Raw genomic sequence first — 14,190 nt, 5'->3', positions numbered from 1 at the left:
CTCTATCCCCCAGGGGTAGGAAGTGGAGTGACAGTCAGCCTGCAGGTTTGGAGCTTGTGGGGCAGTCAAGAGAAGGCCACTCTGGACCAGGTGAGGGTCTGCCAGGACAGCCCATGGCTGAGATTGCTCTGCCCCTCACTCCCTGAGTGACCTTGGGCAGGCGACTTAACCTCTTGGAAAACGGGCATGACGAAGCTGTCACGGTGGTTAAAAAGCACATAGGAACTGTGTAGGTGCTTAAAATGAGGCTTTACAATTATTCCCAGAAGCCCTACATGTTCGTATCGTGGCTGACCTGTCTAATAACACCCGCCACTTCCCCATCTCACTGGTCACAGAGTCATCCTCTCAGTTGCTAGAAACTTTCAAACTTGTTCCTGCCTCGAGGCCTTCGCGCTTGCCATTCCTGCCATTGGAAAGCCCGTTTCTCTAATCTTTTCCTGACTGCTTCTCACCTAACATGACTTCCTCAAAGCAGCTGACCCCGATCATCCTACCTGAAGGAGGTCTCGCCCTCTTGCTGGCCCGGTCTTCCTCATCTGCCCTGTCCGCCCCTCACCCCATGCAACATGAGCCCTCCCTGCATGCCAGGGACCATCCTAGGTGCTGAGATATGTCAACGAACAAGAGAGACAAAGATCCCTGCACGAGTGGAGCCAACGTCCTGTTAGAGGAAATAAACATGCCACAAATTTAACAAATGACATCGTTCGAAGGTTAGAGAAAAATGGACCAAGAGCAATAAAAATAAGTCAATTATGTATGGTTTGGGGTAAAAATTTAAAGTACAACAGAGGAAGGGAGATTTGAAGACCCCGTGGAGAAAGATTTTAAGGAGGTAAAGAAGGGAAGGATGTGGATAAGTGGGGGGCGAGAGTGGCCCAGGCAGAAGGAATAGCCATTGCAAAGGTCCTGGGCCAGAACAGGAGTCTGAATTACTCATTCCACCAAAAGGAGGTAAGTGTAGCTAAGCAGCGGGAGTGAGAGGAACTTCAGAGACAGATCCGGGGCTCGGGGCGCGAGGTCTTTTTTGGTTACTGCGAGGACTTTGGTCCCTCCACAGAGTGAGCTGGGGCCCTTGGGAAAGTGTTAAGCTCCTATAATAGGGTCTAATTAAATGCTTCATAAACACGCAATCTGTCCAAAGTCTGGGTGCAGTTTAAAGTTCTAATAACCTCGGAAATAAACATGCCACAAATTTAACAAATGACATCATTCGAAGGTTTGGTAAATTCTGTTGCTTTGATGCTTATGTAGTTTTGTGAATTTTGATTAATATATATTTTTATTTTTATTCTGTACCATCTTCAATCAGAAGGACAAAAACAAAGTATTCAGATTTAAAACGTGGTATTCAGAATTCACAAAACGACATAGGTGTCAAAGAAAGCTTACTTTCAAACCATTGGTAAGTATGAGGCATTTACACTGGGGAAGCTGTGAAGGTTCGAAGTCACAGCAGGACGGGCAGGAGCACCCGGCGACGGGCTGACTGAGTGGACGACGCCAGGACCTGCCCAGCTATCTTCTCCATGTACCTCCTGCACCCTGTCTCGCGTGACCCCTAGGAGCCTCTGCTGTGCCCACGTTTGCCCTGCGTCGGATGGGTAGTGACCCTGTGTTGCTGAAGACCTCAGACCCCCTGGGGTCCATTGCTGACAGCCTCTGGGCTTCGGATGGGCAGCTTCACACCAAGATGCCAACCAAGCCACCTCGAACACCCCCACTAGTGCTACCCGATGCCTCTGGTCGCCCCCCAACGTACTGTGAGCTGGTGCTCCGTGTGTCCAGTGCCCGGGGAACACCCTCTGGCCACAGCTGCCCAGAGCCAGAGACCCCCTGGTGGGAGACCCAGGAGGAGGTGGAGGACGAGAGATGTTTTGCAAGACCACAGGCACAGGTCTCTTTCTGCCCTGCTGACAACCCCTCCAGCCTGCTGGGCCCCCAGAATCGGCCCCTGGAACCAAAAGTCCTACATATTCTCCGTGGCCTGTTTCTGGAGCACCATCCTGCCAGCACTGCCTGCCACTTGCTATTGGCAGACTGCCAGGTCAGTCACCTACCAAGACCCTCCTCCCCAGGCAGGTGCAAGGCTCAGTCGCACCTCACACCCAATACTCTGTTCACCTGTCCTCCCCATTCTCCCCTCAACCTCATCCCCAGGCCACAGGCCTACTGGGAGTGACCAAGGCTCAGAGGGATGCCATGGGGGTTGCCTCTGGCCTGGAACTGCTCACACTTCCCCATGGCCATTGCTTGAGGTCAGAACTGCTGGAGAGGTGAGGATCTCCAAGACTCCCCCATTCACAACCCCTGGTGGGGGGAGGGGGCAGGCAATGCCCCTTCCCATCCCTCCTCACCGTGAAATACACAGCCTTCCACTGCCCCCAGAACCTTGCCCTCCGCCTCCACAGGCACGAGGCACTGGTACTGGCTGGCGCGCTGGCGGTGCTGGGCTGCTCAGGGCCCCTGGAGGAGCGCGCGGCCGCCCTGAGGGGCCTGGTGGAGCTGGCACTGGAGCTGCGGCCAGGGGCAGCAGGGGACCTGCCTGGATTGGCCGCAGTCATGGGCGCCCTGCTCATGCCGCAGGTGCATGGGGAGCAGGGATGGGGATGAATCCCGAGTTCAAGTGATGGGAAAGAGGGAAGAGGAGTCATGCTCAAGGTTCTCACCCCAGGTGTCCAGGCTGGAACGCACATGGCGCCAGCTCCGAAGGAGCCACACCGAGGCAGCGCTGGCCTTCGAGCAGGAGCTGAAGCCGCTGATGCGGGCGCTGGATGAGGGCGCCGGTGAGTGGCATCATTTGGAGTGGAGCATCAACTAACTCTAAACCAGAATCCTAATCCAGCCTTAGGCCAAATCCCTGCTTCTGTCATAAGCTCCTCCCCTTCACCAAGGCTCCGCCCCTCATCCTAGGCCCCACCCTCTCTCAGGCTCCGTCCCTGCCCTACGCCAGCCTTGACCCAGCCCAGCTCTGCGCTAGGCTCAAGCCTGTGTCTGACCCAAACACCTCCAGTTACTTCGGTCCTAGGTGCTTGGCCCAATGTTCCACCTTCTCTACCTGTCCCAAGCCGAGTCCAGACCCTTCTCCCCACAGGACCCTGCGACCCGGGCGAGGTGGCTCTGCCTCACGTGGCACCCGCGGTGCGCCTGCTGGAGGGTGAAGAGATCCTGGGGCCCCTGGACGAGAGCTGTGAGCAGCTGCTGCGCACGCTGCAGCGGGCGCGTCAAGTGGCCCGGGATGCGCCCAAATTCCGCGAGGCAGCGGCCCGGCGCCTGCGAGGTGAGCGCCGGGCTGCCAGGGGGCCCGACTTTGGGAGTACCCCATGTGCTCTAACCCGGTGCCCCAACACTAACCGGGCTATAGACCAGAGCCTCCCACCAGGCCTTCCAGAATGTCACCCAAACTGGGACGGCTTCCCCCAGTGGCTTCCAAGCCCTTGCCACAACCAACTGTGCCCTCCACCCTAAAAGGGGTGATCCGCCCCCTGGAGTCACGCCCATAGGGTCCCACTTCCTCCCAAGTGTGTTGTGCACGGGTGGCCTGGCCCCCAAATCCCGACCCCGCAGTGGCTCCGTCTCTAGGCACAGCCCCTAAGGTAGGGCTCCTTAGCAGTTCGAACAGAGCACCCCCATCACCCTAGCAGAGCCTACCTCCACGGAGCCCCTCCCTCCCAACCCCTCACCCCCCACATGCCCCCTCCTCCCACCCCTCCTACTCCCCCATCCCCCACCGCGCTAGGTCAAAGTCCCAGGGGAGAAGGCAGTGTGAAGCGGGGCGAGGAGGGGCGAGGAGGGGCGAGGCGGTGCTTGGGCCCCAGCCGCTAGCGCACCTGGCCCCGCCTCCAGGATTTCGGCCCAATCCAGAGCTGAGCGAGGCACTGACCACCGGCTTTATGCGGAGGCTGCTCTGGGGGAGCCGGGGCGAGGGGGCGCCACGGGCTGCACGTTTGGAGAAATTCCAGCTCGTCCTTAGTGTCTTGTCGCATCGCCTGGAGCCTGACCACTGAGAACGCAGTTCCCCTTCTTCACAGTGGGACACGCAGACTCCAGACGGAGACCAAGGATGTCATCCCTTGCTCACACAGCCAGACAGGGTGGGGACCCCGCAGCCTGACTCACTGAAGGGAGGGAGGCCCGGTTCGCAAGAACCCAGCCTGCCCCCTAAAAATATACAGGGATCCTGGGGTGAGGGGCAGCCTCCTCCCCCACACCGGAAGACCCAGGGATCCGGAAGCCCTAGATGCTCCCCCACCCCCACCCCCACCCCATCCCACAGGTGGTGCCTTTTAAAACTGGTGTGACTTCTAGCGGCTCACTTGTCCTATGTGTGCCTGCCTTCGACATGAAAGTGAGACCGTACTTCCTAGGGGTTATCATGGGAATTAAAGCTTGATGTTTAAATGAGATCCCGGGTAGAGAATGTCTGGCATGCAGTAGGTGCTCAATAAGTGCTACCTGTCCTCGGTAAGCCACCATGAACACGGAAGGGGTGATGTCTGGTGCCCTTCTCCCTATACTGGTCGCAGACAAGGACCCAACTCTCAGGCAGGGACAGGGCATGTCCAGGGTGTGCCCGAGTTCACCTCCCCTTCCGCGTTACCTGTGTGGCCTGTAAGGAGTATAGTGTTTGAATATCCAGCCCCAGTATCTAAATAAAGCCTGGACTCCAAGAACTTTACATAATTGTTTTTTTATATAAAACAACACAGCCGTAGCCGAGTGGCAGGAAGAAAAGATTTGAAACACGAGTATGTACATCAGTGGCAGAAGGCACAGCGGGTCCGTCTGAGGTGGGACGTGGGGTGGGGGTGGGGGGCAGCAGGTTACACAGGTCTCAGCTGAAGCCACGGGGGCAGAAATAAAGTGCGTAGGTCCTGGGGCCCTCGTGGCCCAGAAGCAGCAGCCGATAGCTCCCCCTCTCCCCACCTCTGGCAGGGCTCAGTTGAGCGTGACTCGGAGGTAGGAGGTGGGCACGTAACCTTCACCTCCCTGTTTCCGCCTGACCCGAGTCCAGCCGTCGCCCTTGTCCTCTTCCATGAGACTCAGGTCTTCACCCTCGGCCATGGAGATGGTGCCCTCGCTGGACCCTGTCATGAGGGTGGCGGTGGGCTCGGGTCTGCTTCAGGTGGGTTTAAACAGAGCCAAGCCCGGCACCCCCTCCTCCACCCACGCAACTGATACCTTCAAAGTGATAGATGGCCACGCAGTGTCCTATAGGGGACACAGGCTCCTCCTCAAAATCCTCATCAAACTCCGTGTAGATGGGGGTGTCCTGGCTTTCCTCCGAGGGGGGCTCTTCAGAGCTGGCAGGGGAGGGCAACGCAGGTGAAGACAGGCTTCCCGCGCCGGTGGGTGCGGGTTGGTGTCGGGCCCGCTCTGGCCGCCTGGCTTACCTCTCCTTGTTGTCCTGCGACTCGCTGTTGCTGCTGCTGCTGTCCGGTGGGGCGCTGGCTGGAGGGTCTGGAGGCCGGGCATGCCGGCTCAGGCTGTCCCCCCGGTTGCTCAGGACCCGGCTCTCGGCTTCCGCCAGCCAAGCCTGAGAGGAGGGGACCACGCAGTCAGTTCCAGGGCAGGGCTCCGGGGTCAGCCCACTCTGGGCTCGGATGTTTCCTGAGATCACCCATGCACACCCAAGGCTGTGATGAGAAACAGCTGGAGCCCACCCCCCCCACCTCCCTGTCCCCCAGGCGGTGACTCAGCTAGGCCGGCCAGCCCCCGCCCCTCCCCAGGGTCTTTCCTGACCTCATATTTCTGCACTTCCAGTTTCAACCGTTCGATGTTGTTCAGGGTTTCTGCGATCCGCGGCTCCAGGCTGGCGGGGTCCCCCATCTGCGGCGTCTTTTCATACACGCCCTTCATTTTCTTCAGGGCCTCCCTAGGACCAGATGAGAAGGAACAGCCCCACGATTTATCAGGCAAAAAATAAGGGCTTTGCTTCAAGGAGCAATTAGCCTGATAAGATGGTGGTTAAAGTTCAAATATTAGTGCTTCACTGCCTGGGTTCACATCCCAGTGGGGCACCCCCGAGTTGTTACTGAACCTGTTTCAGTGTGCTAACCTCGAAAATGGGGAGGATACACATATCTCATGTGAGTGGTTATGAAGATTAACTGTAACCTTTACTCAGATACACGTGGAGTACCTTCTGCATAGCAGACACTGTTCTGGGCATCAGAAATACGGTGCTAAATAAGACGGAAATACTTTCCATCTTGTTCACAGTCTCTCGTGAAAACTCAGAACTCCCGTGAACCCATGGAAAGGGTTTGGAATAGCACCTGGCACACAGTAAGTGCTCTATAAATGCTAGTGTTATTCTTATCATTAGTCCCCGGGCCCTATTTCCTCCACAACTATATATATAAGCAGTAGTAGTTCGAAGCATTTCTGAAGTATGTCAAACCTGGGTTCAACTTCTTTCCAGTCCTAATATGATCCATGTTACAGATGCAGAAACTGAGGCACAGGGAGGCGAAACAGCTGGAATTCTGTCTGGACTCCACAGAACACCCCTTAAACCCCAACACCATATAAACTCGGGAACTACAAAGTTCTGAATGGAAGTTCATACCAATAAAAGCCGTTTTATACAAGAGATTTTGTGTAAATGGCAAAATATAATTTGGCTGCCGGGCCACAAGTGGCCGACGTCATCCCCATTATGTAAGAGAACTAGGAAGACGATCTTGCTGCTTGGAAAGAGTGAGTAAATATTTCCTTTTTTTTTTTTCTGGCAGATTTTTTATTGTTAATATTTTAAGTACTTGAGTTAGTGAATAGATAACCGTATGTTGTTTTCTTTTCGCTTTTAGCTAATCACTGTGGCGAATGAGACGTTTTTCGATATTGAACCATCTTTGCATCATGGGATAGTACCAAACTGCTCATGATTTTTTTAAGTCTAAACTTTTTTTTTATTATGGTAAAATATACATAACAAAATTTCCCATTTGAACCATTTTTCAATGTACAGTTCCAGGGCATAAAGTACATTCATGCTGCTGTGCAACCATCGCCACCATACGATGCATTAGTTTTAAAATACACCACTGGATTTGCTTGGGCAGGATTTTGCATCTAAGGTCGCAATTGAAGTGAAATGAACCCATAATTTTATTTTCTTGAATTCTTGCTAACTGATTTTGGAATCGAAATTCTACCGGCCTCCGAAATGAGCTCTTTTTCTGTTTGCGGGAATGACGCAGACAAGATGGAAAGTATTTCTGGAAGTGGGGTAGGAATCAGGTGATTCCATCAGGGTCCGGGGTTCTTTGGCAGATGTTTGAGAACCATTTCAGTGTCTAGAGACAGTCTCTAACTTACAATGGTTTGACTTAGAATTTTTTTAACTTTGCGACCATGCGAAAGTGATGCACATTCAGGAGAAACCACGCTTTGAATTTTCCATCTTTTTTTAGGGCTAGCGATGTGCACTGTGATGCTCTCTAGTGACGCTGGCGGCAGCCGAGGGCCGCAGCTTCCACTGGACCATCATCACGAAGGCAAACAACTGATACTCTACAGTGTAGCAGTAAATGCATTTTGACTTGATGGATTTATCAGGACGTAACCCCGTCGTAAGTCGAGGAGAATCTGTCCCTTATTCTTTTATTTTCTTCTTTGCCTGCCTCCCTCTCACCTTACCTCTGGTCAACCTCCTTCTGTAGTTCGCGATTACGGTCCTCCAGCTGCTGTTGAAGCCGCTTCCTCTGCTGCTCCGGGGGCAGGTGGCTGAAATCCTCCGTCACCACCGTCTGCAAGGTGAGAGTATGACTGAGTCTGACATCGTGGAGTCTGAGCTTCCAGGCTCTAAGACACTCCTAAGACGTACCAAGTCCACCTTCCTCCCCGCCCAAGGTTCTCGGGGGGCAAGGCCATGCACAGAGCAAAGCAGGTCCGGGCCGCGCAATATATTGGAAGGGGGGCCCGGCCGGCGGCAGGAAGCGAGCCCAGGGTCCAGCGGCCAGGGCCGCCCCCTCCTCCTCCCCCGAAGGCCTCACTTACCCCACGGCCGCCTCGAAGGCTGCGGAAGGATGCTAGCCGCGGTTTGACCGACTTACTGATCTCACTCAGTATGGCCAAGGGGTCGAGGCCGGAGCGAGGGGATGGGGGTCCATTAGGCAATGGTGAGGGCAGGGGGCCCCCCAGGCGGGAGAGGGGTGGGGGACGCGGCTACCGGCAGGGGCCGTGGAGGGGGTAGGTCGGGGGGCGGGGGGGGGGGGGTAGAATATAGAGAACGAGGACGGATGGACGGACGGAGGGACGCAATAAGGAAAAAGGAAAAAACAAAATGGAGAAAAGAAAAAAAAACGGTAAGAAAACCACAACTCAAGATGCACAATCACACACAGAAAACGCATGCAAAAAGCAACATGAAAACCTGGGATAAGCGGTGGAGGACATTAGACTGTGAGCCAGAAGGCCAGACCCCTCTCTCCCCCAGGATCTCCCACCTTCCCTGCATCCCACATCCAGCACCTAGAATGGGGTCTGGGGGCGCAAGGAGGCGCACGTCTCTGTCTCCCTCACCCAGCTTTCTGGGCTCACAGTCTAGAATGTGGAGGGAGATGCATGCAGAAGTCAAGGTCTCATACAGATATAGGGCCACAGAAGTCAAGGGCAAGCTGAGAGAATAGTCAAGGCATGAAATATCAGAGGGTTACAGGTTGGGGGGGGTTGGCCAGGGGGAGGCACCATGTATAAATTGAAGAGGGGTACCAAGGGTCAGAGATATGAACTAGGGAGGGGGCAGTTGCTGAAGGTGTAAACCACGGGTGCCCAGGTATGTGCTTGACATTGCAAGCCAAGAACAAAAGAGCCTGAAGGTCCGGGCCCAGAAACCCATGGTGGGAAGGAAAGAGACCCAGTGGGAGTTTCCAGGGTTAGCGTCCCAGCCCTCACCCACCCCTGAGCCCCACGGGCAGGTCTTCTCCCAGCATCCTGAGAAGCTAGACAGACTCCACAGGCCCCCCTCCTGGCACCCCCATCAGCCTCGGGGGACTCCCAGGCCAATCACCCGGCTGCCTTCCTTCCCTCCAGCCTGGGCCAGCAGCCAAGAGGAAAATTCCTGCCCGGGACTCAGCGTTCCGGCAGCTGGGGCTGACTCAGTGGGGCCCCCGCTGTCCCCACTCACTCACACCCCCTGCCCAAGAGCTCCGGCCCCCACCTTGTTCTTCTTGCTGAAGGGCCAGCGTTTGGCACGGCTGCTGCGGGCTGGGCCTCGCAGCTCAGGCCGTCCATCGGAGGGGGTGCCCAGGCTGCTGTCCGAGGGCGCGCGGTTCATGGGCTGGCTGAAGTCTTCGAATTCCACATCGCCCGGGCGGGCAAAGCCTGACTTGTGCAGCTCGATTAGGACCTGGGAGTCCTGGAGAGAAGGCATGATGAGGGGGAGGACCGTGAGGGGTGAGATGAGGTGCTTAGTCTTCGAGTCCTCCTGCCCACCCTGCAGTCCACTGGCCCAGGACAAGGCACCTACGTTCTTGGAGTCCACAGCCGCCGCTGCCACCTTCATGCCCTCCAAACACTTGGCGATAATGGGCACCACCTGCAACTCGGCCTCTGACAACAGCCCGTACCCGGCCCCCAGGTGGGTGGCCCGGCGCTCGTCCATGTCTTGCAGCTTCTACAGGGACAGGGGCAGGGGTGCTGATGGAGGGGCGGAGCACAGCGACTTCTAGCTCAAGGTGGTCAAGAGAGAGACACGGGGCCAGGGAGATTTCAGAGGGGACTTTAAGGAGTCGCTCCCCCGCCCCCCGCCCCCTTGCCTAGAAAATCAAGAAAGGCTTCTCAAAGGAGGTGACAGGGGAGCCAGGGCTTTGAATAAAAACTGCTTTTATTGGCACAGATACTGCCAATGCCAAGGTCAGGACAGAGGGTGGAGTATAAGGCTGAAACAAAGGAGGGGAAATTCAAGACCTTTCAGAGGGGTTGTTAGAGCTGGAGCTTAGAATGATGAATAGGAGTTTCAAAAGGAAAGACATCCCCAGCAGAAAGAACAGCCTGCGTAAAGGCAGAGCTCACTGTTAATATTTGTTTCTAATTCCCTTTCAATTGAGAGTTCAGGACAATGCAGCTAGGGCTTCGACAAACATGTAGGAGATGATTAACACGGGGGGGGGGGGGGGCGGTTGGGAAGGTGAGGCTCGGGGCTAGAGCACTCACATCAAATATCTGGGGCATTTGGGAAAAATAGAAGTGGGCCTGGTCTCGGTTGAAACGCTGTAGTTGGGCTGCATACTCATTTTTGCTTTCTTCTGCCATATGACTCCGAATGTGGGCTTGTTGCTTGGCCTGAGGAATATGGAGGTGGATGTCACTGGCAGGTTCTGGCCCCATCCCACCCTGACCCCCACGCCTGTCCCAGCCCACAGGCACCTTCTCCACATCCGCCTTGGTGGCGTTGATATCCTGGTCTAGGCGCTCTGCAGTCTGGGCTGCCTTCTCGGCCTCCCGGCAGTCCCGCTCAAATTTACGCTTACTCTGTGTGGGGGACAGAACCGGAATGAAGAAGCCACCATTCCTGATGGCAGGGGATATGGGAAACCAAGATTCAGGGACTGGCAGGAAGTCACTCAGTAAATGGGCATGGGGGGGGGGACGCACAGGGGAGGGGGAGGGTCCTGGCCAGACAAAGGGGACAGCTCTGTAGGTCAGCAACACTCGCCCTGCTCCCCGGGACCAGAGCCACCCTCTACACCCACAAACTCACATTCTCCAGCTGTTTGAAGCCACTTTCCAGCTGCTGCTGGGCCCGACGGCCCTCTTGGAAGTGCTGTGGAAAGAGGGGGAATGGGCTCACCTGGGCTGCAGCAGAGACCCTCCGAAAAACCCAGGGCAGGGGCTACTCACCATCTTTCTCTCCTGTTTCATCTCCTGCGAGTACTTGGTCAGCTCGAGACACACGCGGATGCTGAGGTTTTCAGCCACCAGCTCTCGCTGGCCTGCAAAGTCATTTACCTCCTGGAGAATCTGCACAAAGGACTGCTGCTGGCTGAACCTGGGGAGGGGTGGGAGAGGGCAGGGAGCCAGGGGCCAGGCCCCCAGGAGCCAGATGCCCCAGGACCCGCCTCCGCATGAAAAAGGGTAAGCCCGAGACATTCACCCTGGAAACCCATATGGACCAATCCTGGCCCATATCCCGTACCCCTAACCCTTGAGTGGGATGCATTTCGGACCTCAGAACCTTCCAGGTTTTAGAAGGAGATACAATGCTTATATCATCTTTTGTGCATCACCCCAGTGGGGTCAGGGGCAACATCCTATAATCAAATACTATAAGCATTTTTGCAGTGGGGAGTATTAATATTCACAACGAGTGGGATAAAAACCAAGCCCATAATTAACATGATCAACATCAAGTCACTTAAGGTCAGAGGTTACCTCTAAATAAGTTACCAGAAAAAGTTCTGATTTCTAGAACTTCTCAGATTCTGGAACAGGATACCCGGAATAAAGTGAAATGCTCCTATATACTATAGGGGCTGGGTGCTGTTTTAACACATTATCTCAGTTACCTTCACGTGAGCCCTACGAGTTCATCGTCATCATGCCCATTTCACAGATGAGAAAAACAGAGGCACAAACTTAAGCCACTTGCCCAGAGTCAGTCATGTGATAACTGCTGGTGCCTCGTCCATGTAACAGATGGGGGAGGGGGGAACGGAGGCAGAGAACGCGAGTGAATCGCCCAAGCGGCTCAGCAGGAAAGTAGCGGAATGATGCTCTGGAGCCTGCGCCTATGCTCTCAACACCAGGTGGGAACTGAGGGACCTGACTGAGTGACCCAGCTGAGGGAGAAAAAGTGGGACCAGTGCCCCCTGCCCCCCAAATCTAGCCCTGTACCCCTCACCATCCTTACTTGAATTCGGGGTCATCTTTGGCAGGTCTTTTGGGCAGATATTTTTTCACCAGGCTTCTAAGGGGAGAGAGAGGCAGGAGAGCTGAGCCCCCGGTCTCCTGACCGCACTCCCCAGCCCCAAGGCCCGACCACCCCAGAGTCTCACCGCAGCTGCTTCGCATAAGCCTGTTCCACCTCCGTTCGCTCTTTCACAAACTTCACATATCTGTCCAACAGGTCCAGTCCCCACTGCGTGTGCCGCTCGATCACCTCAAATTGATCCTGGCAAAGGGGGCGACGGGGGAGGACCGGGGTCAAGATCTTGGGACCCCACAGCCAGGCGACCAGACACCCGGGGAGCCTCGAGGCTCCGAGCTCCGAGAAAAGAGTGACTTCCCGGCCCCGCCCCCGCGCGGGGAAAGGCAGGAAACCGGCGGGAACCCCCTCCCCTTCCCGGGAAGGGCAAGGGAACAGGGGCGGGGCCCCGGCCGGACGACAGGGTCCCCGTCTCTGGACGGCCAAGAGGGGTGTAGAGCACGGCGGGGCCACTCCCCTTGCTTCGACTCCCCTAATCCCCCCCAGATTCCGGAAAATCCGGCCGGCCCGGCGTGAGTCAGGGCTAAAGGGGCAGGGTTCCCCGCAGCTTGGGGGGCCCCGGAACGGCCAAGGCGCAGAAACGAAGTTCCCCGGGGTCGCCATGCTCCCCTGAGTACCCCATGGGTGTCTCAGTTTCCCCCACTGACTTCACTACACCTCCAAAAGAAATCTCAGAGTTGAGGAGGGGAACGATCTAGTTACCCCGCTGCACGGGGGAGCTCAGGGGTGCCACCACTCCCAGAAAGAGGAGGGGTCGAAGGTCCCGTCAAGGATAGGGGGAAATTCCTGGGGCTTCCAGAGCTGAGGTTAGAGGCGGTCTGGGGGCGGCCCCTCCCAGTGCCTGGAAGCGGCTGGAGAAGGAGGCCGAGCCTCGCAGCCCCCTCCCCCACCAGAGCGTCCCAAGCCCCTAGGTGTTGATTGGAGGGGACAGAAAGGGCGGTCAGGACTTCTGGGTCCCACGTGGGGTTGAAAGTGGCCAGAGGGTCCCCTCCCCCCTACCAGCCGGACAGGCGGCTGGCGGGCAGGGACCCAGGGGCCGTAAGATTAGCCGCCGGCCCAGCCAGGGCGCTCAAAATAGGTGACCTCGCCCGGCCGTCCGGGCCTGGTCTCAGGACTTCTGTCCTACCTCACTCAGAACCCCGTGCCTCAGTTTCCTTACGCCGCACCTGCAAGGTCGCCCTTTGCTCCCGGGCGTCCCGAGAGCCCCGGGAAACTCAGAGAGGGCGGGGCGGGGACTCCAGTGATGCATGGAAGGGAAAGCGTGGAGCCCCCGCTAAGGAACTGCAGGGGAGAAATGGGGCGTCTGAACCCAGTAAGGGAGGAACACGGAGCCAAGCCGATTGAACTCACCCACAGCTCGGTGCCCCAATCCATGCTGCTCCCGCCGAGGCCGCCGCGCCCGGTCGCCGTCGCCCGCCACCCGCCGCGGGGAGACTGCCTAAGGCGGCGCGCCCGGCCCCGCCTACTCACGGCTAGGCCACGCCCCTTCAGGCTTTGTCACGCCCCCCGCCCGCGCGAAGCCTCTAAACGACACCCTGAAGGCGGGGCCCCAAGGAGGCAGGCCCAACAGACGCCCCGCCCCCTCTTAAAGGAACGTTGCCGCCCCATGCCACTAGACAGACCCCTTAAAGGACCCCGACTCATTTTCCAAATTCCCCGGACCCCGCTTATCCTCCCCACCACTGCCCCATCCCGGACTGTGCTTCCTTTCCTCTTTATCTTCAACCATTCCTTAAAGGATCAAGGAAACCCCACCCAAGAGGTCCTCCCCCCATCCCCACGCAGGGAGAACCTGAGGTCACTCAGCTCTTGCGCGCCGGCCCAGTTCCAGACGTCTACGCTCGTCCCACTAATGGTCTAGTCCCTCCGGCCACAGGGCGGATAGGTGGACTTCGATCCTGTCCAGGACGTGCCTCTGCCAAGGCCGGGTCCATTACCGCCCCCACCGCATCCTGCCTTTCTTCCCCTAAAATCAGCACCGGGAAACTGAGGACAGGCCGTCCTTGGAGAGCCAGGCCCAGGCCTTTCTGCGGCTCCCGTCCAGTTGGTGCTTGCACCTGCCCATTTAACAGTCGCGTTTATCAAGACCCAATCAGGGACCCGGGGATTTCGACTCCGCCCCTTCCTTCAGACACCCGGGGCCTGGGGCTTGGAAGTCTTTCTCGGCTCCCTCATAAAAGTCTGTTAACACACTGTTAAACTATTTGAGGCGCTGGGACAAAAGAGGGGAGATCCCAGCAGCTCCCACACTCATC

The 14,190-nt window shown here is 56.8% G+C and overlaps 2 protein-coding genes and 1 long non-coding RNA gene across 13 annotated transcripts in view; 2 read left to right on the top strand and 1 right to left on the bottom strand.

The window, feature by feature from the left end:
* Positions 1 to 4,681, top strand: part of SH2D3A (SH2 domain containing 3A) — a 10,273-nt gene extending 5,592 nt beyond the window's left edge. For 2 of the 7 annotated variants that reach the window (XM_023538560.1, XM_011373603.2), the window contains 5 exons: positions 1,569 to 2,050; positions 2,164 to 2,279; positions 2,415 to 2,589; positions 2,678 to 2,789; positions 3,098 to 3,988. In XM_023538560.1, the coding sequence (XP_023394328.1) occupies positions 1,569 to 2,050; positions 2,164 to 2,279; positions 2,415 to 2,589; positions 2,678 to 2,789; positions 3,098 to 3,471 (1,259 nt within the window). In that variant the 3' untranslated portion in view covers positions 3,472 to 3,988. Of the gene's footprint in view, positions 1 to 13; positions 91 to 1,568; positions 2,051 to 2,163; positions 2,280 to 2,414; positions 2,790 to 3,097 lie in introns of all 7 variants that reach the window. The other 5 variants (XM_011373605.2, XM_011373604.2, XM_023538558.1 and 2 more) reach the window with 5 other exon arrangements.
* On the bottom strand, positions 4,675 to 14,000 carry TRIP10 (thyroid hormone receptor interactor 10). 5 transcript variants are annotated; one of them, XM_011373612.2, is made up of 15 exons: positions 13,286 to 13,433; positions 12,006 to 12,121; positions 11,861 to 11,917; positions 10,852 to 10,999; positions 10,712 to 10,774; positions 10,378 to 10,482; positions 10,165 to 10,293; positions 9,479 to 9,625; positions 9,170 to 9,367; positions 8,008 to 8,175; positions 7,648 to 7,757; positions 5,746 to 5,878; positions 5,397 to 5,539; positions 5,185 to 5,306; positions 4,675 to 5,090 (listed from the first exon to the last, which is right to left on the bottom strand). In XM_011373612.2, exons 1-15 carry the CDS (start codon positions 13,307 to 13,309, stop codon positions 4,942 to 4,944), a joined length of 1,812 nt encoding a protein of 603 aa, XP_011371914.1. In that variant the 5' UTR covers positions 13,310 to 13,433; the 3' UTR covers positions 4,675 to 4,941. The 5 variants fall into 5 exon arrangements, with proteins under 5 accessions (XP_011371914.1, XP_011371913.1, XP_011371911.1 ...); XM_011373611.2 differs by lacking the exons at positions 8,008 to 8,175; positions 13,286 to 13,433 and adding an exon at positions 13,728 to 14,000; XM_011373609.2 differs by lacking the exon at positions 8,008 to 8,175 and having other exon boundaries at positions 13,286 to 13,432.
* Positions 6,246 to 6,598, top strand: LOC111747531. The gene is made up of 2 exons (XR_002783568.1): positions 6,246 to 6,291; positions 6,451 to 6,598. It is a non-coding gene; the product is annotated as an uncharacterized LOC111747531 (long non-coding RNA).
* Positions 14,001 to 14,190: the final 190 nt, after the last annotated feature.

Source organism: Pteropus vampyrus, unplaced genomic scaffold, assembly GCF_000151845.1.
Source record: "Pteropus vampyrus isolate Shadow unplaced genomic scaffold, Pvam_2.0 Scaffold226, whole genome shotgun sequence".
NCBI lineage: Eukaryota > Metazoa > Chordata > Mammalia > Chiroptera > Pteropodidae > Pteropus > Pteropus vampyrus.
Note: the sequence above shows the minus strand (reverse complement) of the source record. Positions and strands in the feature narration are given on the sequence as shown.